General features: G+C 37.8%; 1 protein-coding gene across 1 annotated transcript in view; it reads right to left on the minus strand.

The window, feature by feature from the left end:
* LOC150084183 (retinal guanylyl cyclase 2-like) overlaps positions 1-27,639 on the minus strand; it is a 280,744-nt gene that overhangs the window by 51,848 nt on the left and 201,257 nt on the right. Inside the window, exons 5-8 of the mRNA XM_090375924.1 lie at positions 9,023-9,104; positions 8,698-8,838; positions 8,469-8,549; positions 6,691-6,867 (exon numbers count right to left, since the gene is read on the minus strand). Coding sequence (XP_090232050.1) covers positions 6,691-6,867; positions 8,469-8,549; positions 8,698-8,838; positions 9,023-9,104 — 481 coding nt within the window. The remainder of the gene's footprint in view (positions 1-6,690; positions 6,868-8,468; positions 8,550-8,697; positions 8,839-9,022; positions 9,105-27,639) is intronic.

Consider the following 27,639-nt stretch of genomic DNA (forward strand, 5'->3'; position numbering starts at 1 on the left):
TACTAGGATTTGGTCTCTTTCCTAGCAGTATGTCTCAAATTTATTCGAACTAATTTAAATTAAATTTATTTGTTTCCTTTGTTTCAGGAAACAGAGTTACATTTCAGAGACTAAAGCGCGCTGCGTAGTTGGTGTTGTTTAATTTCTCTAGTTTACGATGTAATCTTCATGCCTGCGATTTCATTTACAGTTCAGTCCAATTTTATTGATTCTTTTGCTGTCCTAACTCTTATTTCATGACCTTCCTCGTGCAGATTCTCATCTTCAGTACACGTTTTCTTGCCTCTTAGAGCGAACGATTCTTTTACGAGTCCCGTATTTTATGCTATGGAAATAATTAACCTTCACTTGTTCGATATTTTTGTTTTCAGATGTTCGCTCAGGAAACTGATAGTTTCTGTGCTAAAATAACTGGTTTTCTTAATCTGCTTTTGACCTATGTACGAGGTGTGGTGAAAAAGTTCGGTGCTGACCTTGTATCTGGCATTTGAAGTATCTTAGTGTGTTGTGACTTGTCACAACATTTTGCGACTCATCTAGATATAGTAACACATGAATTATCCGTTTATCTGCAGTGTCTGTATTAGTGTAGATTGAATAGGTATTCTATATCGTCGCATTTTAAAGTGAGTGAGTTTACGGAGCAGCGAATTTGCATCAAAGTTTGTTTCTCATTAAGGAAAACTGCAACAGAAGCCCACGATACAGGGCTCCCACTCACTAATTTTAAAAACACTTAGATTGCAATGTAAATAAACCCAAAAAAACCTAGTTTTCATCATATAGTATAGCAACACAAATAAGATAAAACTTACCATGCATAAATATCTTTTATTTAATTGTAATCAGAATTTTCATCCCATTCAGTTCCCTCCACATTTATTTTTTGAAGTTCTTTCATTTTTTTCAAACGTTCTTCTTATCTTTTATGACAAGTTCCTTGTATGACTTCTTTTACCAATTCTGATTTAGGTTTCCATATATAGCAATTTTGATTAGATCTATTTATCGCCTGTTTTGCCACTAGTCGATCTTTCACAGTTCTGGTTTAAGGGAGTTTGTGGCTTTTGTTTTTATATGTTTTACTTGGGAGAAGATTCTTTCTACGCTTGCCGAAGAGTGAGGTAAAGTAGTTAGACTGGTCATAAAGTTAGATAAAATCTCATATTTAGAATTATTAAAGCCATCTTTTACATTACATAACAGATACCAAAACTCGGGGATGGTTTTGTAAGAGAGATCTAAATCTTGATTTAAATGAAATGATCTCCATTCATCATCTAGAAGATCTATTTTTGTCTTCAGAAACAAGGTGAGGGAACTGCATTGCTAAATGGAAAATTGAGGATGGCGATTTGGCACAATCATGTATCACTGCTGGGCCAAGAACATTGAGACTGGCAATAATTCCATTGTCATTTAGAGGAAATCTTTTTCTGATTTCCATACAAAGTTCAACAAGAAATTTTAAACAATCATTTTTAAACCTGCTTTCACTGTCACCAAGTGGTGTTGAATTTAATAATACAACGACCTCCCAAATATATTTTATTCAGAGGATTATGATTTATTGCATTGCTTGGTAATCAATTTCAACCAGCTTTGCACAAAGTAATGACTTCTTTTATGAAAAAACCAAGAATATTTTTATACTCAATTAAAACCATTGAATGAAGTAAGTGCAATCTGAAATGCTCAGATTAAAATTCAATATTCAGGCATTTTATTTTCTCCAGTACATATCCTAAAAACAACAACATATGCTTAGTTCCTTTGGTGATCATAGTACTGTAAATATTCCCTCCACCATCGATTTTGTCAATTTTTGATTGAGACTGAAAATAAAGAACTAACGCATCCCACTGCTCAATAATAATTTTTATTACATTGCCACAGGATAACCAACGTGTTTGTGCTAATTTGGGGATTTTATGCTTAGCAGTATCTACATCTTGAATCATTTTGAACTCGTTTAATCTTTTATTACTACGGGAAAAATAACAAGAGATATCTTTTATAAATATTTCTGGCCGACCGGGCTAGCCGAGTGGGTAAAGTACCTGCCCGGCAACCCAAAGGTCGCGGGTTCGATTCCCGCCTCGGGCTTGGATCAAAGTACTGCAAAAACCTTGGGAGGTGCAATATGGCCACAGAAGCCGATGCGCCAACAACTACCAAATCAAAAAAAAAAAAAAAAAAATATAAATATTTCTAGATATGATGGGTAGTACCTTGACTGAATGACTAGCACATAATGCAAAAGAATAGCAAACACATCCCATTATAAATACTGATGGTACATCCTTTTTTAGCAATGACTGGAATCCACTCTTAGTATCCATCATAGTGGCACAATTATCACTTACAAAGCCAACGAGATTACTTATTTGAATGTTTTTTTCGATGAAAAGATCTTTTACATCTTGATAAAGCCCTTCTGAAGTACCATTTTCGACACAGTGTCAAGTAATACATCTACAACATCAAGTTTTTGAATATCAAAATATCTAATAACAACAGCTAGAACTTGCGATAAAGATAAATCTGTACTTTCATCTATTTTCATTGAAAACTTGTTGTTTCTGCATATGTTAGAAATGTATATTTTTTTCATGATAGGCTATGCCATCTTGTATAAGATAAGAGACTTTAGTCGCCTTTATCTGAACTTGTTTTGCAATATTGCTATCATGAAATGCTTTCTTACATGCGTCTATGAGGTGATCACATTGCGCAAATGGAATATTATGCTCAGAAATTAGTGCAGCAATTGTTAACTCTGCTTTTGCTAATTCTTCATTCTCTGTAGGTTTACTTTTTGTGAAGAACGTGTCTAACGTTGAACTTGTCTTAGCAATATTTGCACTTTTTTTATGTTTAACTGTATTTTTATGTGCTAGTAACATCGATTTATTGGCATTCTTTAATTTCATTTCACAATAAATACAGTAAGACACACCTTTTTCATTACTGTCTTCTTTCAACCAATCCTTTAATTCCGGATCTTCTAACCATTCATTCCTAAAATTTTGAGTATACCACCGTTTACTCATCTTTCTCTGTGGGGAACAAGTTTCAGACATTGTGGGCAATTTGTGGGTATGGCTAGTTAGCAGTTATCTTATTTAAAAATGTTCTATAAAATAAAAAATAAAGCACTAATCTATTAACATAAAATAGAAATAGTCACTACAATTTAAATTTATTATATCACTGTATGCAGTACACGCATAAATTTAAAAATCACACCAAATAATGCAATAATTCCGCCTGCTCAATAGGCTGCGCATACATGTTAGTAACACGAACGAAAACCATAGTGTAGAACCCTGTGAAAACTTTGAAATCCTTTTACATTTGTAGTATTTTGTACAAGCACTTGAGATATTACAAATTATGATCAGTATTGTTAGAATATACAATTAAGAAAATTGTAAACTGTTATTAAATGTATTAAATTTTATTGTATTTACAAGAAATAAAAATAAATTTTGACTTAAAATTAAAAATTACCGAAAAAACCCAGATAATGAGATATTTTTGTGAAAAAAACCTATCAACCCAGATGACAATCAAAAAACCCAGATCTGGGTGGAAAAACCCAGGCATGGGAGCCCTGCCACGATATGTTAAAACAGCTTTCAAACAAGTCAGGATCTTGTCCGAAAATCCTATCTTATTTTCACGCTTTAACAGGCCTCTCTCTCTAAAGATTTTTTTCCCGATTGAGCTACTCACGTTGATCCAATCCTTCAACTGCGATTTACATCTTTCCTGCAAGATTTTCATTACAGAAGGAGGGACAGCGTACATATGTACGCTATCCAGTATCCACGATTGTTGACCCGATCTCCTAAGGGATTCCGATTCGAAATGAAGACAGGTTCGTGTTGAATGCCAATGTCTAAACAGTTTCCTGGTGATTTTTATAATTCTCTGTATAAAATACTTGCTGGTATATTCACCTGAAACGTGGTGAACATTTATAATTTATACGAATACCTTTAGAGAACATTGTACAGCAGCAGCAATATAATTTATGATATCAGTTCTTCAGAATTCTACATTATATTTAAGATAACTGTGCTCTGTTTTTATATATCACCTACTGCAAGCCCCTGGCACCTCTCCTGTACTGAGTTCTCTTCTTTCCTTCAAGATGTTATACGTCGTTTGAAGACTTTTCATTAGTCCACGCAAAGTTTAAAGAGGAGCCGCTGTCGGTCGAAGATGATCTTCACTCTGGGCGCCCTTCAACTTCAAAAACCTGTGATTCAATTGCTTGTGGTCTGATTAGGAGTGATCGACGTTTAACTATCCATGAGGGTGCTAGTGAAACTGGTATTTAATTAATTTTAACACTAAATTTTGGAATGCGACGTGTTTCATCCAAGTTTGCGCCTTTCATAGTCACTGAACAGAGAGAGAGAGAGAGAGAGAGAGAGAGAGAGAGAGAGAGAGAGCGTCGAGTTATTGCGTGAATCTTCGTCAACGTGCCACTGCACGTTGTTTTTTCCATACTTACTGACAAATAGTGGTTGTATGGCTATGACCCCGAAACAAACGCCCAGTTCTTTCAGTGGAAGCTCTGTCTTCTCCAGGGCCCAGAAAAGCAAAACAGTCTCGATGATGTGAAGATCATGTTTATTTTAGTTTTTGATTCACCGTATTTCCCAAATATGAGTTCAGTCTCCCGAAGGTTTTGATCGCACCTCATATGTTTTTATGTTAGTATCATTATTTTGCTATTTTCTTCTGAGCTGCAAATAGTCTCGTGTATCTTACTGCCAGTTCTTATTGACATTATATATTCATATAGTTACAAAATTTTTATGTTTAGCGTACTTTAAAAAAAATGGGAACCAAATTCATCAGATCACTTTGTGGGTTTGGTCCACTAATAACGTCTTGTTATTAGTGGACCAAACCCACACAAAAAAAAACTTTGCCTGAATTGGTGTGTAATAACACCGATTCAAAGAAAAGTTTTATTTACAGTACATATGAGAAGGTACTATGGCGCTTTAACAGAAACTTTTTTATTCCGCTTTGCCGTCTTTAAACAGAACGGCCGCCACACACATTATAAGAACTGTATATTTAAAAGTCATATTTGCAGCCGGATCGAAACCAAATTTATAGTCTTGTGAGTAGGGGAGGGAGGGTCCTAATATTTAAATATCTTCTGGACATTTTATTATTATATGCCGACCAGTTCCTGTACTAAAAATAATTAGAGGGTGTTCGAAAAGTAAATGCAATTTGGTAATATTAAGCAGAAGGCTTAATACAACCTGATACTTGCCAGCTGCTAAAAAAAAAAACACTTGGCGTAGCTGTTGACTGCCAGTGAATGCGCAAAGATCGCACCTCGCTCTGAAGTGTCGAGTTCGATTGTGCAGCAAGTGCAATGGTGTGAGCCGCGAGCACAAAAGCATTTCCCCTCTGGATCCTAATGCAATCAGAAATTGGCACAAGAAGCTCATGATGAGAGGAGCAATTGCAGACGTGAAGTTTAAGTAGACGTTCTTCAACATCTTGGGGGTTTCAACTGTTGAATTTTGCCCAAGAAAGTAGGTCTGCTTTGCACGTCGTTCGTTCCGCGCTGAAATGAGAGCTGAAATTCTTCACGAGGAAGTCACATTACGTTCAACAACTCTTCTCAAAAGATTGCGAATAATGAATGAATTTGCAAGTATAATACTTGGGGGAGGGTGGCAGTCTTTCATTTCGGTGGCTTCTTTGATTGATAACTCCATTACTGGGCTGAAAAGAGTGACGCAGCCATAACAGTTGAAATAGTTCAAGTTCGTGTGGCGTAGCTTCACTGCTACTCAGAGTCTGGTGCCATACTTCCTATGAAATATAATGGATGATGTTCGTTACCTTGAAATGTTAGAAAATTATGGGGTTAACCGTCTTACATCGAGAAAGAGACTTAATGTAATTGTTATGCAAGATGCCACCACTCATGTTCCAATGCATGCTCGACAGTTTTTTGGCAGATGGCTTGGTCAACCAAGACCAACATAATGGCCAGCAAAGAAGTCACAATATGATACTTGCTATTTTTTTTTTTTATTAGGGTTAGGATTCTCACTGTAGCATAGTGGTTAGTTGGTCTCAGGTGAGGATAGCAAGGTTCCACCCGCTTCCCCCCGGAAATCGGGTTTTTCATTTAGCAAAACACGCAAACACTGGTCATTTTATGGATATAGTACACATGTGAATGAGGTTGTTTTCGGGTAATCCTAGTATGACAATTTCTTATTGTGGAAGATGGAGAAAAGAAGAGCGTTACAAGAACAAGCATCAAACTTTGGACGAATTGGAACAACAAATCAATGCATTTTTAGTAGGGATATTTTGCAGGTTCAATGAGACTGCGAGACCTGCATAAACGTTTGTTGAAAATGCAGGTGGACATAGAGGCGTGAGGTATGCTACATGAAATAAATAAATAAATAATTTTTTTGTTTATACTCCGGGACGACCAAACGGTCAGAGGAGTCCGCAAGATAGATTGAATACAAGAAACAGCACCGTATTCAGCAGTCACGGGCCCCTGTCATTCAAGGCACGTGTACTTATGCATCCACGCGCCTGACCACTAGGCTATGGCGGCCTTATAGCATAAAGTTGTATTTTCAAACCCTACACTGAAGGCAAATCTCAACAAATGTTACTTACCCGAACGAGATCCGTGAGCAGTGATAATTTAAAAGACCAGTCAAGTTTCATGTCATCACGAGCTAAAATTTCATAGAGACTTCCCCTTGAGCAGTACTCCCACACGAGGGCAGGGCGCTCGGGATCGGCCAAGCAGCCGAGAAACGGGTTTAGATTTTCATTCCTCAGTTCGTAAAGCTGAAATGAAAATTGTTAATGATTTTATTTAGAAATTTTCTTTATAAATACGAGTATAATCAGCTAACAGTACCAAAAACTCTTTTTTTTCTTATCACACTGCAACTTTATTAACTTTAAAAAATCAGAATGGTAAGCATTTTAAAGAAATTTAAACTCAGGTTTATGGTTTAAATTTAACTCTGGTTTAAATTTACTAGTGGTAAATGGCTTATCATAAATCATCATTAATAGTAATTTTCATGTGAAGCATGTCTGTCTTCTCACCAGCATTTTCGACGTTTCTTTTTTACTTCCACTCATTATACGTGCTTTATGTATAGGCGAACTTTTATTTTATTTTCTTAAAAATTAGTATTATTGGTAAAATTTTAAGTTGACATACCATCTCTGTTGACCCAAGTTTCATTAACTTGTGGTCGGATATATCGAGAAAATAACATCTATATTACTGCAAACCCCGATAGAAGGCATTTATAAATTATTGGTAATTTGTAACTATTTTTGCATTTCACTTCCAGACTCAATCGAGGCTGTAGTTATCCGGACTCAGGGAGTATGGTTTCTCCCCCGAGTTATTTCGAGGCTGTTAATACACTGTCTGAGCAAAAAATTAAAGACCTTTTGCAGTTAGTCAATAGATAATTAAACATACTGTATGTTTAATTATATGAATAAACATACTGTATGTTCACAAGTTCCTTGTATCAGATAACTGTACGCTTTCCTTGGGCTTCTTAGTCCAGTAGTTATAACATGCAGATAATCTCCATTTCAGCTGCTTATTTGCTTTCTTTTATAGTTGACGTACTCTTAATTCAGTTATTAATATTATTAGTGTATAATTAAAATGTAGTTATTTTAACTTTATTTTGTTTAAAGAAACCGATCGGAACGATTTTTATATATATTTTTCAAATTGTACATTTTATTTTCACCGTCTACGGATCATAGTGGAACCATCACCATTGTTTTTTTTTGTTCGTTAGTATGTGAATCGATACCACAGGAGGAGTTTTGACTGCAGTAACTTTACATGGACCTCATTCTGTACCAACTATCATTCTAAAAGAATAGATAAAATAAAAGTTTTTAGGTGGGCTTGGCATTTAGTTACCATCAGCTGTCCGAGTAAATGGTATCTAGCAATTTAAATGGCTGAAAGTCGCCGTTCCAAAATAGAAAGTTGATAATTCAGTTTTTAAACTGAAAGGGAACACTCAGCTATTAACCTAATTCTTTCAGTGCTATTAGTCAAACAAGAGTACATCGTTTCTTTCTTTCTTTCTTTGTCAATAGTATTTGGTAATGGGCGCCTCCGTAGCCAGGTGGGCAGGAGCAGCAGTGCGTAGCACACGCTTCTTGATTAGAGCGGGGTTCGAACCCGTGACCACCAAATACGGAGGATGCGGAAAGGTCAGGGAATGACCACCGCATATCCCCAGAGCAATATGGCCATAGTTGTAATGCTCCTAAAAACCAAATAACAAACAAACAGTATTTGGTAATACAGTGTATTTAGTAAAATAAATTAAATTTTACATTTAAACCAGAAAATTTTACATTTAAAAATTTGAATTAAATGAAAAGAAGCTACTTACCACACATAAGTGTTTCATAGATTTTCTTCTTACTTCAAAAGGCGATGTCACTAGGAGATATTTTAAATACACAAGATCACCCTAGAAAGGAAAATAATAAGGGACTGATGAAAAAATAAATAAAGTTAATGAATTGAAATTTTAATTATCATGTTTCACTTGTACTCATTACAAGTGAATCTTACAGCGCGCGTACACAGAAAAAGAAAAAAAAAAGATTCGCGCTTACATTTAATCTGGCGCAATTGGGCTTATCCTCTGTGCTACATCTCCGGCTTTGTACGTTCGTTAGCGATGTTGGAGGTCTCAGAGAATCATAAGACCCACGGAGGATGTCCGGCTTGTCGAAACTAAACCCCATTGGTAGAGTCTGAAAATAGAAGAGATAACGAACGACCAGCTTTTGGTTTTAGTGGTGTGTTAGAACTAGATTACTAGATTTCTTTCGGTGAGCGTTATTTGATATAGTTTTGAACATTGGCTCAGAGAATGCGCACTATAAGTAAATATGAAAGTGAATGAAAATTATTCATATAAAATTTCGTTCTTCTTACCTTTCTAGCAGGCTGAGTTAAAATGAGATCGTCTGTTGTTAAAGTGATCTTCCTTCTCATCTCCTTAAGGACTAGTTTTTTTCTGAAATTAAAGACAGCACAGTGTTTTCAGTCGATAAGTTAAAAGGGATGAAGGTATATCAGCTAATATCTTCGATATAGCGGATGGAAGATATCAGTTGATACATCTTTCACATGTAGATTTCCATCGCCACAGCTTTGCCAGATAAGCAATGAAAAAGTGTCTTTCCCCGAGGTTAAAACGGTTGTAGCAGCGGAGATATCTTATTGATAACTCCCACCATTACAACCGACAGTGTAATTTTCGAAATAGATGTGATTTGCCTTTTATTCTTAGCGCAACATGAAAGAAACCTGCAGTGATAAAGCTGCATGAGAGAGAGGGAGAGAGAGAGAGAGAAAAAAAAATAAATCGATTTATACAGTATACCAAATGGACAGTAATTCTGTATTTGTGTTGCGTCCCCATTCATCGAAATTGATGCATGGGGGAGAAACTTTTTTTTCATTGTCATTATGGTGCCGAATTTGTGTGCTTAACTTTCGTCGTACGACCGTTAGGTCGTACGACGAAAATGTAAAGATGAAATTTTCTTATGATTTTTTGAAACCCACTCTATGAGCCAAGGTCAAATTATAAAAACTGTCACTTCTGGGCATGACTAGATACTGCTCGTTACTTAATGCTTGTCTCGTACCACTTATTTACATTTATGCCATTTATTTCTCCAGATGATACGAGTTTGTGAAGTTGCATGGTGGAATATAAATTGCACTTTTGTTTACTTATGAAGGAAATCAACGTAATTGAACTGTGAGATTAATATTCTGGCTCGGCCCTTCCTCCCCCGCTATTTTTTTTCATTTTTTTTTTTTTTTTGAAATATCCGAATTGATATTATGGTCCCAGCGAGAGCCGAAAGCTAGGTCTCAGAGCGCAAATTGGCTGTAAGTGAGTTTTTTTTCGTGGGCTCCTGCCATAAATATATGCCAATAAAAGCAGTATTCCGCTCCAAGGCCTTATTAAAACCTTTTTTGTCAACGAAATCGTTTTTAGGACTCACTGGACGAACTCTATTATTTAAACATTTTTTAATGTAAATTTTGCATGAATACATCTATAATATGAGTGTTTAGTTGGGAGTATAAAGATAAGTCTTCTTTTTTAAAAACTGAGTTATTTTTTCTTATCAGTTCTGAATATGCTTTATTATATTTTCCATTACTATATTTTTCAGTAATTGTAATGTATTTTCCCTTTTAAGAAAATATTGAAGGAAACAAGAAGGGATAGACACAGAGAAGATTACTTATATAGTTTCATGTAATTTTCAAGTCAAAATCATTTGGGCGTCCTCTGTCGCCTTCTCAGAGCTTGAACGAATAAAGAGTGTATGAACTGGCAAGCTTGTCTCAAGGTGTGTCAAACTACAAAATTTAAGTCCTGTCAGGATTTGTGGCCATTAAACTGTAAAAAATGTCGAGTAACAGCACTGCAGAAGATTTTTTTTCCTTTAAAAAAGACTAAAATATAATTTGCATAATTAAATTATTAAATATAATTTAATTCTGTAATTATATTAAATAAATTCTGCCGTCGCTCCCTAGGAACAACGTTTAATGCATCATGGGAAACTGCATCAACAGGTGAATATACTGCCTCCTGCCAGTGCTTACACAGCACCATCAAGTCATAACATGCGCAAAGCCTTGAAGCTGTTGGCCTGATGTTACTGTTCGTTAAGCCAACAGCTCATCAGTTCGTGTATCGTGTTGCCAAGTATTGCGTGATGGGTGGTGTTTTCTTCTTTTTTTCCCCCTTCTCCAATGACTCTGAATTATAGGTAGGTCATCCACGTGTAGACTGTAGGCGTTTGGATTTCCAGTAATGGAAATCCAAACGTTTATTTAGGTTTAAATTTTTTTTCGAGCAGCCCTTTACCTAAATAAGTTCCCCCCCCCCCTCTACCGCCTGTAACTGCACAACTGATATATCCCGTGTCAAAACATACAATGACACGCTTGCCAGTTCATATACTATTTATTCGTTCAAGCTCTGAGAAGGCGGCAGAGGGCGCCCAAATGATTTTGATTTGAAAGTTACATGAAACTATACAAAGTAAGCTGCTCTCTGTCTATCCCTTCTTGTTTCCTTCAATATTTTCTTAAAAGGGGAAGTACATTACAATTACTCAAAATAGTAATGGAAAATATAATAATGCATATTTCGAACTGATAAGAAACAATAACTCAGTAATATGTAATTAGAAGTTCCTTGTAATATGTAATTAGAAGTTCCTTCCCAAGATAGTAATTGGAGAGTTTGGTACAGTTCAAGGCGGAATTGGACAGTCACTTTTTGGCATTAGGAAAAGTAATTTTTTGGCATTAGAAATTGGGTAATTGGAAATATATATACAGTATTTTTTATTTCTAAATTACACTGGCCTGCAAAACTTTTAAGCTTTTTTTGTTTATTCTCATCATAAAATATGTTATGTATTTTGTAGTGCTGAACATGAATATGGCCTTAAAATTTTGCCATCATATTGGTTTTTGAGAAAAATTAACATTTTGTTGTTTTTTGTTAGTTGCTTAAAGAAAAGCATGCAGATTTTTAGGAGCTTAAAAGGTTTTTAATCCTGATTTCCGCTTGTATGTCCTCCCGTTCCCAACCCGCCGAATTCTGGCAGTAATCGACAGACGGAAAGTTTGATTTCATAATATTAGGCGCGATAATTCAAATTACGAAGAAAAATATTTAAACTGGATTGTAGGAATGTTTTTTTTTTTTTTTTTAACCAGTGAGTTTAATGAATGAAATAAGTTACTGGCGTTTACGGTTGGAACCGACAGGTGGGGAACTTCAAAAGTCAGCTAGATAGTTTTTAGCTAAGTGAGCAGGGAAACACGTAAGTTATTTTATTTTCGTTTTTATTATTAATTTTTATTTTCTGATTTTACTTAGTTGTTTATTTCATGTTATTTTATTTTGCGGGCGAGGGAAGGGAGTGCAGCAAAATCCTGTGGCATCCTTGCACTATACAGGGTGATTCACTGCCAGTGTGACAAACTTGCAGGAGGTGTAGGGGGCACAAAGACTAACCGGAATCACATAGCATTGCAGGGTCCGAAATGCTTTCGTCATGCGGTAGAGGACGTTGAACGGGAGGTCGGGTGAACAGCGATCCCGCTGGAAGTCAGCATTTGCGAACCGTTTCTGTTGAAGAAACCAAGTAGCAAAAGTCCTCCGGAGTGGATAATCCGCAGGTTCCAATGATTGGACGCGTTGCAGATGGTATGAACTCATTTGGTTTGTTGACAGTATCCTCCATACAGTGGATTGGGAAATACCCAATCGTTAGCCTATCGTTCGAGTTCTCGTACTCGGATTGCCTTCTGCAAGACGTAGGACATTCTCCTCATTGTCTGGCGTCCTCGTCGTTCGCTCTCGAGTCATGGTACCTCTCTTGAAACAACCAGTTTCACGTAACCTTCTGTGCACACGTGCGAAAATCGTGTGCTCCTCATCATAAAATGATGAGGAGCACACGATTCCTGGTGCAAGCGCAGAGCGGCGCGCCCGTTACAGTCCGCAGCTCCATACGCGAGGTGCATGTCGACCAGTTCAACGTTTGAATACTCGTCCATCCTACTGCCTAGGGAACCGGTTCGCAAAAATGCTGACTTCCCGGTCAACGTCCTCTACCGCATGACGAAGGCATTTCGGACTCTTCTGTGCTATGTGATTCCGAATCGTCTTTGTGCCCCCTACACCTCCTACAAGTTTGTCGCACTGGTAATGAATCACCCTGTATAGTCAATACTAATATGTTCGGATTCTGCTTGCCTCATACCGTTTATTTATGCAAGAAGTAGTCTGCTAAAATGTTTCTCCATGTTAATCGTTGACATCGGCCAATTTCAGTGTTGGGCAGGAGGAATTAAGATGCGATAGAAAAAAAAAGAATTTTAATTTCATACGAGCTGGTTCTTTATACACTTGTCAGAATGCAGTCTCCTCATAGTTTATTATTCGATTTAGCAAAAAGTAATGGCAAACCTTGTAGATATTCCACGCTACGTTTTCGCGTACCTTGAGGATATCTTCAAAAGAAATGTCTTTCATTAACATCTTTTTCTATATCTATGAATATTTCTTTTTTATCTTGGCATCAATCACTAAGTCCGGTGAATTTTTTGTTTCCTGTATTGGAAACTTACGTCCTTCTCTGTCCATTGCTTTTACATAGTTTTCATTAAATTAATTTGATATGAAGAGGAAGCAATAAAACCTTTTACTTATCAACTACTTGTGAGCATGAACGTTTTTGTCTCCAATAATATAAGCAATTCAGATGACCAGTTCTTTAAATTGTAATGGAATTCTTGCTCTGTTATCCAGTTCACACAAAAAACAGCAAAATTTTGTGAAACCAAGTTGTACACCCAGTGAAAGTGCTGTCGCTTTCCTATCACAAGAGATTTTCCATTTATATCTTATATAATTATTTTTTTGAGGAGGAATTACATATTTTCGTAGATTTTCTTCAAAAGGATGGTATGCCTAATTAGTGCGGATAGATATATAGTTACATTATACAGCAGAACGGCCTTTAAACTATGTTTTCATAAGTCTGTAAAAAGTCTCCAAACTTCAGACTGTGACCTAGAGTCAAATAAATTATCACTCTCAGTGCAGAAAGTGAAATATCCCGTCATAATAAAAAATTGTTTTAAATCTTTTGGTGGTTGTGATATCCAGATATGGTGTACATTGTGCAAGCTAGTTCCACCTCTGTAATTTGGAACGCTGGGTTCCAGATTAACAGGGACACAACTTTCCAGTATATAATATAGTCTCTATGAAATTTAGTTTATCTTGACTCTCTTAAGTTTCGAATTATGTTATTTAGTCCTAGTCTCACTTGATTAGTCAAATGAAGACGACTCTGATTAATATATAGACTTTTCTCCTTATTTTTGGACACTTCTAATTGTGGATCATCTAAAAAATATGAAAAACCATTGGTCTTGGTTAAACAGAAGTAGCTAAAATTAAAAAAATGGTCTAATTTTTCCGCAGCAAATGGTATTCTTTTAATTCCTCCATTCAGCCATCCTCGAAGATCACTGCTCAATTTGTCCAACAGATACTTGGAGTTCAAGGTTCATCTTGAACCCTATTTTTCAGCCAAAATACAAATACTGTAATACGTTTAATACAATAAATTATTCTTTTTTGCTGGTTAATTTACATATTCGCCACAAACATAATGAAACGTCGGTTCATTACTAAACTGACGCTACATTTCTGTTCTCACAATATATATTTCATTCGCACATTAATTTTAGAAACACACACACACACACACACACACACACACACACACACACACACACACACACACACACACACACACACACACACACAGAAGCAATTTACTTCAAATTTTGTATATAATAAATCATTAATTTTATATGTAGAATTTAATGTAGCACCGTGTCACTTCATGCCTTAGTGCTCTTTATATTATAATAGTAATCGTGGCATGTGATGCAAGAAAGCAAGCGTATGAGCTTATGTAGGATCAGCCAAAATAAATAAATAAATAAATAAATAATTTTACAGAACCATTTCCTCTAAATGTTTGTTCCTCCTTAAATTTATTTAACCTATCAACTTCCACAACGACAGATGGAAGTTTGTTCCAGCAATTAACCACCCGCTGGCTAAAGGCAAATTTCCGCACATCTATTCTACAGCCGTTTTTCCTCAACTTGAATTTATGTCCCCTTAGGTATGTAATCTGAACAAGTGGAAGAATCCCATCAGAATTCAGCGTGCTCAACCCATTCAAGGCCTTATACACCTCAATCAGATCGCCTCGCAGGTGCCTAGTCTCCAGCCACTGCAATTTGCAGAACTTAAGCCTCGCTTGGTAAGAGGATCCCTTCATTCACCTCACCAGTCTTGTTGCACTTCTCTGTACACGCTCAAGTAAATCTACATCCTTCCTAAAATGAGGCCTCCAGACCTGTACGCAGTACTCAAGGCATGGCCTGACCATTGCCTTATAATGTAACGCAGTTGGCCAGAACATGGAGCTTGTCGTGACCTATCACACAAAACCGAGTGTCACGTACAGTCATTAATAACTTTTAATCAGGGTTAACAGGAATTGCTGGTCTTCAAGAAAACTTTTCAGATGCAATTCTATTTATTCCCTGCTATCACATAAGTATAGCTTTTAAGATAAAATAATGAAACTTTTCAAAAATCTGAAGTGACTGGAATATTTTAAAACCATTTTCGTAGTCGGGAAGAAAAAAAGTTTACCAAAAGGTTTCATTTTATCAGAAAAAAATATGCTACTTAACAGTGTTATTTATTTATATATTTTTGGCGGATACATATGTATAGTTAACAGTGGTTTTCAACAGGGGTGCCGCAACAACCACCTTGGGGTGCCGTGTAATTTGGGTTTAAGTTACTTAAAGTTATTATTATTTTGAAATTTATATATTTATTTCATTATAAAAGGATACAATATAAAGGGTACGGTTCAATATCCATTGTACCGTATCTTTTTAATTTTGTGGTGATCTATAATTGATCTTTATTTAGTACCTCTATATAAAGAATAAAATTATTATATAGGTATATATTAGAAGGTCGAAATCCACTGTGTTAGGTATTTCTTTTGGCCTAGGGGTGCCGTGAAAAGATTACTGGGGCACTAAGGGCGCCGTGCACCGAGAAAGATTGGGAACCTCTGGTATAGTACGTATAGTATCTTATGTACGGCGCCTCCGAAACGTTACTTCAACTACTTTGTGATGATACAGAAACTCTATAAAATGGCCAGAAATGCGTGTAATGTTATATTTGTGCAGTGTGTGTAGTTGTTTCTGGCCTCTTTTTCACCAGGACGGTGATCACCTGGAAAGCTTGCCCAATGTCCATCTACATTATGGGGAGGTGGGGCCACAACTAAGTGTATCCCTAACCTCCAGGAGGTGGGCCCCTGCAAATCCCATACCTACATATGCCCAAATTGGAGTACCAGCAAAAAATAATAAAATAAAAAATAAATAAAAGTAAAAATAAATAGAAAATAAGAAAAGATAAATAAAAACAGAAACATACACACACAGGGCGCCTCCGTAGCCAGGTGGGCAGGAGCAGCAGTGCGTAGCACACGCTTCTTGATTATAGCGGGGTTCGAGCCCGTGTCCACCAAATACGGAGGATGCGGAAAGGTCAGGGAATGACCACCGCATATCCCCGGAGCAATATGGCCTTAGCTGCTAACTCCTAAAAACCAAATAACCAACAAACAACACACACACACGAAGAAGAAATAGAAAAAAAAAAGAATTAAAAAAATAAAAAGAATAGGCGAGTGTAGCAGCGCATTTTGAAACGGTTTAGATTTAAAATAACAATGATGCTGTAACTAGATGATAAGATGGTAGATGAAGTCAGTTTCTAGAGATATCTAGAAACTGACTTCATCTACCATCTTATCTAGTTACAGTCAGTTTCTAGAGATATCTAGAAACTGACTTCACCTGCCATCTTATCATCTAGTTACAGCATCATTGAAAATGTAGTGAAACACCATAGACGTTGCAGGAGTTGAATTAGTTTCTTGTTGTTGTTGAGATGTTGATAGACTCGAGAAAAGTTGCTTTCTTTTGGTGAAAGGAGCCGGGGAGAATTGTTATAGAGCTAAGAACGATAGAGAATTTTCAGTCAGTGCCACTTCATTTCCTTCAGAAAAATTGCTAACAGCAGTTTGTAATTTAGATCTGTCGTCGTGATATAGGTTGCAGCGATACAGAATGTACGTTCAGGTTTCCTCAGCACCACACGAGCAGAGATTGGTGTCAGACAACCCAAATTGAAATAATTTGGAGTTGATGGAGCCGCGCTCAGTAAGTATATATGAGGTTGTTAAGCTGGGAGAAAACCATTTGCGAACGTTCTTGTTGAGAGGGACGGTAACTACAGGTACAAAGGAGCAGGTGACTTGACCAGTAGTACTGGAATCCCATCGCGATTGCCACACATAAGTTCATTCCAAATTCGCTGTTTCTCGTTTTTGATGTTAGCAGTGAAGTTATACGAAATGCCGAGAACATTGCCAGGAACTCGGTGCTTTAGACTATAAAATAGTGCTTTGAAGATGACATGCAGGCAGATACAGATATGTACATATTAATCAAAACAAGTTTGTAAATATCCGCCATGCGCGCCCATACACAGGGGTGTATGGGCGCGCATGGCGGATATTTACAGCCTGATAGACTGATGCATGTGCATCAGTCTATCAGGCATCCCTAATGATTTTCTTCAGATTTTTCACATTCGTCGGCCGCTGTTAACTTCCTCTGATACGTCCTTCCAAGTGATCCAAAGTTTCTTCATTCAAATATAGGGAATGTCGAGGATAAGAATGGGCTCTTCAAACAATTCATACGTAGTCTTTGCTCTGTGCTCCTGAACTTACTCCTATTCTATGCCGCCTTTTTTTCACTTTCTTATTCTAAAGGTGTTTTTCCTTTTGCTTGGAAATTTGCTTATATCCAGCCAGTTCCTAAAAAGGGTGACAAATCCCTCCCATCCAATTATCGTCCCTCCCATTGCAATTACTTCTTCTCTTTCTAAAGTAATGGAACCAACTCTTAAACTACCTAGAAACGTTCTGTCTGATCAACGATCGCCAATATGAATTCCGTGAGTATCGGTCCACTGGTGATATTCTGGCTTATGTTACCCATTTATGGATCAATTCAATGGAAAAGTTCGGTGAAACACAAGCAGTTGTTCTTGACATCTCAAAGGCTTTCGATCGTGTTTGGCATAAAGGTCTTCTAAACAAGCATGCGTCTTATGATTTGCTAATTATTTTTTGTTATTGGTTATCCAGTTTTCTCTCTGATCGCTCACTGAGGGTGATGGTAGATGGCTCTCTGTCTTCTAACTTCTCCACTAAATGCCGGTGTCCCCCAAGGTTCAGTTCTTTCCCCCACTCTTTTCCTCTTGTATATTAATGACCTTCTTCCATTGACTGGAAATCCTATCCATAGTTTTGTTGATGATAGCACATTGCATTCCACTTTCCATTTTGAGAAACCTTGCCCAGCTCAATGAGCTTCAACTTCTCGAAAATCTGCCACCAATTCCTTAAATGCCGATCTCCACGTAATTCTCCAGTAGGCCAAAGACAACTTAGTTGATTTCAATCCTTCTAAAACTCAGTCTTGTTTTATATCTCGCAAAAAGCATTCTTCTGCTTCCGATTTCTAGGCAAAATGATATATCTATCTCTTTAGGGGATTACCCTGACTTCTAATCTTTCTTGGCACAAGCAAATTACAAACATTGCTTCCTGTGCATCTAAAAAACTTGGTTTTCTCTTTCGCTCTCGGCGTTACTTTTCTTGCAGACAACTGCTCACTCTGTATAAATTGCAAATCCGCCCTGCCATGGAATATTGTTCCCACATCTGGGGTGGTGCCCCCAAAATCTCTCTCGGGCTTCTTGATTCCGTTCAGAAGAAGGCAGTTAGGTTAATTAATGATTCATCTCTAATAGAGTCTCTCCACTCACTGTCTCATAGACGTTCTGTTTCTGCTGCTTGCCTCTTCTCCAGATATTTCCATGGGCACTGTTCTTCTGAATTGGCCTCTATAATTCTCGCTCTCTCTTCCAAAACAGTCCGAACACGTGCCGCCAGCATCCATATACTGTTCAACTTCAAACTCACAGAACCAACATTTCATCTTCCTCGTTAAGTCATTCAACTGCCGTTTTCTGGAACAACTTTCCTTCATACGTATTTCCTGAAAATTACAGTCTACAGAAGTTCAAGTCCAATGTCAACAAATATCTTCTTTCTTCTTCTTTTCAACCTCCAACCCAAGCACGGTACTAAGTACTATAGGTTCTAATACCTCTCGTGTTTTGGGTTTACATAAAAAAAAAAAAAAAAATTGCAATAATACCTTCTAAGAAGAAGATGGCATTGAGTAATATATATCACCTGATGAAGCTATAGAATGTTATTCATTGGCATATATAAAGAACCTATACGACAACTGTGTACAGAAGAGCTTGTGGATACTGATTTGAAGTCATCTTGTTTCCTAAGTAGTGAATATTTTATGAAGTTGCTGTACGTTTTCAGTATTAATGACGTATTCATGTTTTACTGGTAACAGCGCTCTAAGCTTTATTTATTAATCAGTCAATCTTAGTTATCATTTCAAGGAATGTATATTATTATATGTGCTAGCTACTAGCGAACTGGTTGTGATTATCGTAAGATGTATTAGTGTACTGTGCATAACCATTCTGCGGAACGAAGTACCAATTTAATGAAGGTATCCCTTCATGAATCAAATTGTTTATTTCTAAGGAAAATATTTATACGCTTATCCTTATGTAACAAAAGAATTCCCAATTCACTTTTAAAGGTTATTTGAAATATAAAATGTTTTGGGGAAATAAAAATATACAGTATTATTATTTCCTAAATATAGAATCTTCCGTACATTTGGCAGCATTAAGTGCATCTTTCCAGCCATCTGTGAAGTTGGTCCAGATCATTTTGAAGAAGAGCAGCCTGACTTGCACAGTTCACCACCCTCTTGGCCTTTATATCATTTGCAAATTTAGACATTTTGATTTTTTTTTTTTTTTGAAAGATTGTACAAAACGAGCGACATGTAATTTTAGAGAGTCGCAAACACACGCTCATTCTTATAGCATTCAGACTTACGTATATGGAGACGTGGGTGTGTTATCGATTCATTCCTCTTCAAAGCTATGAAAATAAGAATCAGATACGAGCCAAAAAGGTAAGGAAATTGAGTGGAAAATAAAGCCGGTAAAGAATGGAAGAAAGAAAAAGTTAAAAGTAGGGGCGCCTGCGGTAATAAGAAAAGATGTTGTATTGGTCTTAGTTGAGATGAGGAAAAGACATGCCAGGAAACAGAACAGCGAATAAAAGGAACAACAGAAAATAGCTGCACTTTTGCTAAACAGATAATCACTTTTCAGAGAAAGAACATTAAAGTTTCACCAATATAAAGACAGGCTGAAACGAGTCAGCAGATGGTTTAAGAGTAACATTTCACAACTGGGTATATACGTAGACCACCAGACGAAGTGTTAATTCCTGCTTAGGATGGACCGAGGTTCTTTGCCATACTCCACCTCCAAACTAAAATTGTGAGCGAAACTTAAAACCATTCCATAGCCTTTCGTTATGTCTTGAAAATATTTGATTTGAATAAATATTTTTAAGTCTCCAGTGCTCTTCATTCCCTGATCTCACTGGCCCGCAACATGTACAAGAACAATTTACGTACTTGAGAATGATCACAGATCAAGCATATTCGGCAATATTACGCATCTAACCTGACGGAAATGAATACTTCAAGGACGATATGCAACTAAGTTACGTACTTGTGTAGTCTGAGGACAGTAGGGTTTTACACAACTTTCATTCACGCCGACCGGGCTAGCCGAGTGGGTAAAGTACCTGCCCAGCAACCCAAAGGTCGCGGGTTCGATTCCCGCCTCGGGCTTGGATCAAAGTACTGCAAAAACCTTGGGAGGTGCAATATGGCCACAGAAGCCGATGCGCCAACAACTACCAAATCAAAAAAAAAAAAAAAAAAACAACTTTCATTGGCCATCCCAGTCCGGGCCCCGGGTGCCAAGCGATTGACTAAGCGATTTCTCTTTGTGCTTTCACTGCGACTTTTTGATAAGTGAATTCTGCGTTCTCTTTTACGTTCCTCTATTTGAGAAATACTTTAATTTAGTAGCTCTTATATCAAAAGTACTGGTAGAGAGCAAGGAAGGAAAGTAACCTTTCTTTATTTTTTGCATCTAATAGACTAACTCCTACTAATTTCGCTTGGTCACTCCAGGCACTGCTCCTGCCTCCCCGTGGTGGGGCCGGTAACCTTGGCAGAAAAGTTCATCTGCCAGGGGTTAAAAGGAGCCAAGATGGAACAAAATATGTTTCCTTGTTTAGAACCGACAAGCAGTCGGCTAGACACAGAGCACGAACATGACTCTTCGCAAGCAAAGAGGTTAAAAACCATTTCCTCTGCGACTGAGTTTCCTGCATTTTTAATAATGCATTCATTATCAGAACAGCCTCTTAGTAAGCTATCCCCCTTTCTTATCCAAAAACACTTGGAAAGTATTGCAGGGTCTCCCAAGATGGTTAAGAGATTGCAATCGGGGGACTTACTAGTAGAAACTGTCAACTGCAGGCATTCTGAAAAACTCTTGAAAGTGACAAACTTTGCTAAAATTCCTGTAAAGGTAACTGCCCATGCAACCCTAAATACATCTAAGGGTGTTATATCTAGTTGGGACCTTTTGAATGTGACAGAAGAAAAAATTAAAGAAGAGCTAAGTGAACAAAATGTAATTGCTGTCAAAAGAATTATGACTAAAAGGGACAATATACTCACACCCACCAGAAATATCATCCTCACCTTTAGCAGTCCAAATCTACCCTCATCAGTAAAAGCAGGATATCTACTCTGTCGCATTCGTCCTTATATTCCTAATCCGTTGAGATGCTATAAATGCCAAAAGTATGGCCACTCTCAGACGGCATGCAGAGGGAACCCAGCTTGTCCTAACTGTGGATCTTCTGATCACAGTCAAAATCACTGTTCAGCAAAAGAAATGACTTGTCCTAATTGCAAGGGTAACCATCCTGCTTACTCTAAAACATGTGAGAAGTGGAAAATGGAGAAAAAATTGTAAAATATAAAGTCGAAAACAAAGTTACTTACCAAGAAGCAAGAAAATTAATTGCACCCAGTATATCTAACCGTAGCTATGCCAGTATTGCAAAAAAATATCAAACAATAGCCACGCAAACTGATGTTACTGGTCCATCCAACATATCAATCTCTGACTGGGCTCGAGCTGTTCTTGCTCAGCAGCAGTCCAATATCCAGAAACACTCAGACCAAGCAAGTAATACGCCTCTTAGGATTCCAGCAAAATCTCCTCATTCGCCAGTGATTGCTACTACTCCAAATAATCCCAGTTCAACTTCAAAACAGAGTGTTCAGGAAACATCGATGGATCAAGAGTACTCATCTAAACAGGAAGATCCGATTCTTGAAATATTTGCAGAAGAAGAAGAAGAAGATATGGACACAGGTCGACCCACCTTTCCAAAAAGAAATAAACCAAAGCCAGAACGCCACAAGACAGCCACGTCAGGTACAGCTTCTTCTAAACTCAAATAATGCCTTATATTTTACAGTGGAATTGTAGAGGCTTTAGAGGCAACATTGATGACATTCAGTACTTAATTAGACGCTACTCTCCAGTGGGTTTCTGTCTGCAGGAAACCTATTTAACTGCTAAAATTTCTGTTTCTATAAAAAACTACTCAGTCTATCGAAGAGATCGCAATACATCTGACTCTGCTCGTGGTGGTGTAGCTATTTTGATTAACTCAAAGATCCCTGCTAGTCAAATCATTCTTCAAACCCAAATTGAAGCCGTTGCTGTGCGTCTGATTGCTGAGATTGCATTTACGCTAGTCTCAGTCTATCTCCCACCAAACGATACCTACTCTTATAAAGATATCGAAGAACTTTTAGTACAGCTACCCTCCCCAATTTGCTTGTTAGGGGATTTCAATGGCCACTACCCTTTATGGGGATCCTCTAAATTAGATAGACAGGGCCGACTGATTGAAACTCTACTAGATAAACAGAACCTTACCATTCTTAACAGTGGTACACACACCCACATACAATTACCTACTGGACAGACTTCTGCAATCGACCTCTCGATTTGTTCTCCGATACTGTTTCCAATCATTCAGTGGTCCGCGATGAATGATCCAATGGGAAGTGACCATTTTCCAATTGTCTGTAACCTGCTCACTACACAAACACCATTAGACCAACCCTGCAGAAAATGGTAATTTTCTAAAGCCAAATGGGCCAAATTTCAATCAGTAATAATTCTGGACAAAGAAACTATTCAGCTACAACCTATAGACAAAGTAACTGATCATATCACATCCCGTCTTTTAGTTGCAGCAGAATACTCAATTCCATTATCAAACCCCCAAACCCGACGGCACTTCAACTACTGGTGGAACGAAGAGTGCACGAAAGCAAAGAAGGAAAAAAAATAAAGCATTCAATTTATTCTGTCGATTTCCAACGACAGTTAATTTAATTAGCTACAAGAAGTTAAGGGCAAAAGCGCGGTTCATTCACAGGCAAGCCAAGAAAGAATCTTGGACTCGGTTTGCAGGTACTATCAACAGAAATACCGACTCCAGATTAATATGGAAGAAAATTAGTCAGCTTTCTGGGAAGTTTCCAAACATCCCTTCCCCAATTCTTTCATACAATGGGCAAGAACTCTCTGGTCGTCTAGATATAGCGAATGCCTTGGGTAAAACCTTTGCCGAAGTCTCTGCTGCATCAAATTACAGTCCGAAATTCCAAAAAATTAAGACCTCCACCGAACAGAGGCCCATCAACTTTAAAACCTCACTATCACTTCCGTATAATCAGCCTCTTGAATATTGTGAACTTTTACAAGCCATCAGAACAACACGAAACAGTGCAGCTGGGCCAGATGACATATATTATGTCATGCTGCAGCATCTCGATGAGCAAAACTTACAAATGCTGCTAGTCTTCTTTAACCGGATCTTCCTGGAAAATATTTATCCAACCTCTTGGCACCATGCTACAGTTTTGCCCTTTTTGAAGCCTGGAAAAGATCCTTCCAATCCTAATAGTTACAGGCCAATCTCTCTGTCAAGTTGCCTTGGTAAAATTCTTGAAAAAATGATCCACAGTCGACTCAACTGGATCATTGAAACTGAACAACTACTGAGTAATTGTCAACATGGCTTTCGCAAAAATAGGTCCTCTCTAGATCTGATGATCAAGGCCGAATCTGAAATTCGCAATGCCTTTGTGAAAAACGAACACCTTGTCATGGTCTCCATTGATATAGAAAAGGCATTCGATACTACCTGGCGGTATGGCATTCTCAGTGACCTACATAATCTTGGTCTACGAGGCAACCTGCCTATATTTATTAGGAACTTCCTCCAGAACCGTTCTTTCCAGGTTCAATACCAAAACTCCCTTTCTTCTACATTCTTGCAGGAAAAAGGAGTACCACAGGGGTCGGTTTTGAGTGCAACCCTATTTGCCCTTAGAATTGATTCCATTTCAAAAGAACTTCCAAATACTGTAGAAGCTTATCTTTATGCTGACGATCTATCCATTTCTTGCCATTCTCAGAGCATGAGATCTATTGAACGGCAATTGCAAATGTCCCTCAATAAAATTCAAAAATGGGCTGATTTCAATGGATATCGGCTTTCCCATCAGAAAACAGTTGCAATCCACTTTTGTAATCAACGTAAATTACATATAGACCCTGAACTTAGGATATCAAATTCCACCATCCCGATTGCCAACAATATTAGATTCTTGGGATTAATATTAGACAGCAAGTTAAATTTCTGTGAACACATTAAAGTAATACGTACTACCTGTCTGAAAAAGCTGAACATGCTAAGAGCTCTATCTGCCCAGTCTTGGGGAGCAGATCGTACAACCTTGCTGCTCTTATACAGAGCACTGATTAGATCTCGGTTGGATTACGGTGCCCCAGTTTATGATTCTGCCCGAAAGAGTGTATTGCGCTGGCTCGATCCTGTACAACACATGGCACTGAGGATTGCCCTTGGTGCTTATAGGACTTCACCAACCTATAGTCTATATATTGAAGCCCATGAGCCCCCTCTGTACCTCCGCAGAAAAATGTTACTACTTAAATATGCAGCCAGAATACAAAACTGTTCTCTGCACCCCATCCAACCATATCTCTTTAATCCACCATTTCATAATCTCTTTAGAAATAAACCAAATAATATACGACCAGCAGGCCTACGGCTCCTTGAAATAGCACAAAATTGGAATGTTCCTCTCCAGAGTAGGCAGCACAGAAAGAATTATTCTCACCCACCATGGATTCCATTTCCTCAACCAGCCTGCGATGATTATTTTCTCCAATGGGGAAAGAATTGTTTACCGACTTTGAATGTGCAGCAACTCCATGCTAGCCATATTCAAAACTATTTTGACTTCTTACCGATATATACTGATGGTTCCAAAACTGATTCAACTGTTGGAGCAGCAGCAGTGTTTCCCTCTGCTGTCATATCAGCCTCTCTTCCACCCGAGTACAGCAGCTTTTCAGCGGAATTATATGCAATCCAATTAGCTCTAGAAAATTTGACTCTTCACCCATCTGCAAAATATTTAATTTACACCGACTCTCTCAGCTCAATTAGAGCAATGCAGAATTTCTCTCATAAGGATCACCGTATATTAAATCAAATCAAGTATTTGCTGTTGAAAATTGAAGATCGTCAGCAACGAGTGAACTTCTGCTGGATTCCAGCACATTCAGGCATCAAAGGGAACGAGTTGGCTGATATTTCTGCTAAAAATCCGTCAACACTAGACTTAACCTCTGTTTTTATTCCTGTTTCTGATTATAATATTATAATTCAAACAGCATACCATGAACAACTGACAAAGCTATGGCATAAAGAAACAAATAACAAACTTTTCCAGTTGAAACAGGACCCAAAATTTTGGCCCTCATGCATTCAGACAGTTCGGCGAGAAAAAGTGGTACTCGCACGGATTAGAATAGGACATACCCATCTGACTCACCTCCATCTACTGACAGGCGATGATCCTCCTCATTGTTCGCAGTGCTCTGAGCATCTAACAGTCAAACATATTTTGATTGACTGTCCACATTATCAACAACATCGAACTTCAATATTTCATTCTCTGGCTGATTTCCGGGAACGGATAACATTTAAATAATATCATTGGTGAAAATACCAATATTAATGAACTTTTCGGTTATTTGAAACAAATAGGAATGTATAAGCGACTATGATTAGTTTCTGGCATGAAATGAGATTTAACCGTGTTCACATTAATTAATTATTTATTTTATATTTTCAACATATCTATGAATAGGCGCAATATAGCCACAGCAGCTTGTGCGCCATTAAACACCCATACCACACACACACACACATCCCAATCCGCAGATCTGATCGCAATCTAGTTGAAATCTGTGTGATGATCTAGAAGAGATGTGTTCTCTTTGAACATATCTCTAATCACACATCTCCAACAATTGGTAGAGTAAATCCTGTCACGTTGAAGAATCTCTTTTTCTCTATAGAAATATATGTCAGAGCAGTAATCTGGGCGAATGGTGGCCACATAAAAATGCATGTACGTGCGTGCGTCCATACCTGTGTGTGTGAGTGATTTAGCCTTACAGCTCTTCTACGAGTGACTGCGATACATTTTGATTCTCATATGACTAGATCTGATCTATATAATGTATCTCAGACACTCATTTATACACTTATAAATGAACATAAGTGGCCATTTATTAAGTTTACCTACGTAAAAGCAAGTAAGTCTACATTTAGTTCTCAGAATGGCCTGGATTCGTCGCTGCATGGATTCACAAGGTGTTAGAAGCTTATCACAACGATGCTGGTCCATTCTTTCAGACGGTTAGTGCAACCTGGATGGTTGTGGATCTCAACTCTGAAGAGTTCGTTTCATCTCATGCCACAGGTACTCACGTGGATTGAGATCTGGTGATTTCATAGACCACCGCAGGAGGCTCAATTCACTCTCATGACCCTGAAACCAATTCTGTATACATCTAGCTGTGTGACATGTTGTATTAACTTGTTGGAAAAACCCATTTGCAGGTGGATACACTGCAGGGCTATACCAGGTCGAAAACAATATCCAGATCACCTGCGGTATCCAAATGTTTCTCCAAATGTATGAAAGGGTACATTGTGTATCATGAAAACACACTCCGCACCTTTACGCTGCCATCTCAAGTTTGCATTGTCATCTGTCAGGATCAGTCCGTGCACTCACAGAGCGAACTCCATATTGTTTTCCTGTCATCAGCACGAAACACAAGGAACCGGGATTCATCAGACTAAGCAACTTTTTTATCATCATCAGCGTTTTCAATCCACCGTAGGACGAACCTGTCCAGCAACTTTCCAGTTTCTTCTGCTTTGTGCAATGGCCATCCAATTACTACCCACGAACTCGTGAATTTCGTCTCTTCATCTCCGTCGTTCTCTTCCAGGTTTTCTTTTATCTCCTCTTGGGTACCATTCTGTTATTTTCTTAGTCCATCTGTCATCACATCTTCGAGCTATGTGTTCTGCGCAAGTCCATTTCAGTTTTTAGTTTTGATAAGAATGTCCTTTACTTGTGTTTGCTGCCTAATCTATGTGTTTCTCTTCTTATCCAACACTCTGATTCCTAATGTAATTCGCTGAAAAATTACACAGCGAACAATGTGTAGCTGAAAACTACACATTGTTCGCTGTGTAGTTTTCAGCGTCTCTTCCGTTGTTCGCTGTGTAGTTTTCAGCGTCTCTTCCGTTGTTCACTGTGTAATTTTCAGCGTCTCTTCCGTCGTT

This window comes from Mastigoproctus giganteus, chromosome 6 (assembly GCF_048544385.1).
Source record: "Mastigoproctus giganteus isolate SK-2022 chromosome 6, ASM4854438v1, whole genome shotgun sequence".
NCBI lineage: Eukaryota > Metazoa > Arthropoda > Arachnida > Uropygi > Thelyphonidae > Mastigoproctus > Mastigoproctus giganteus.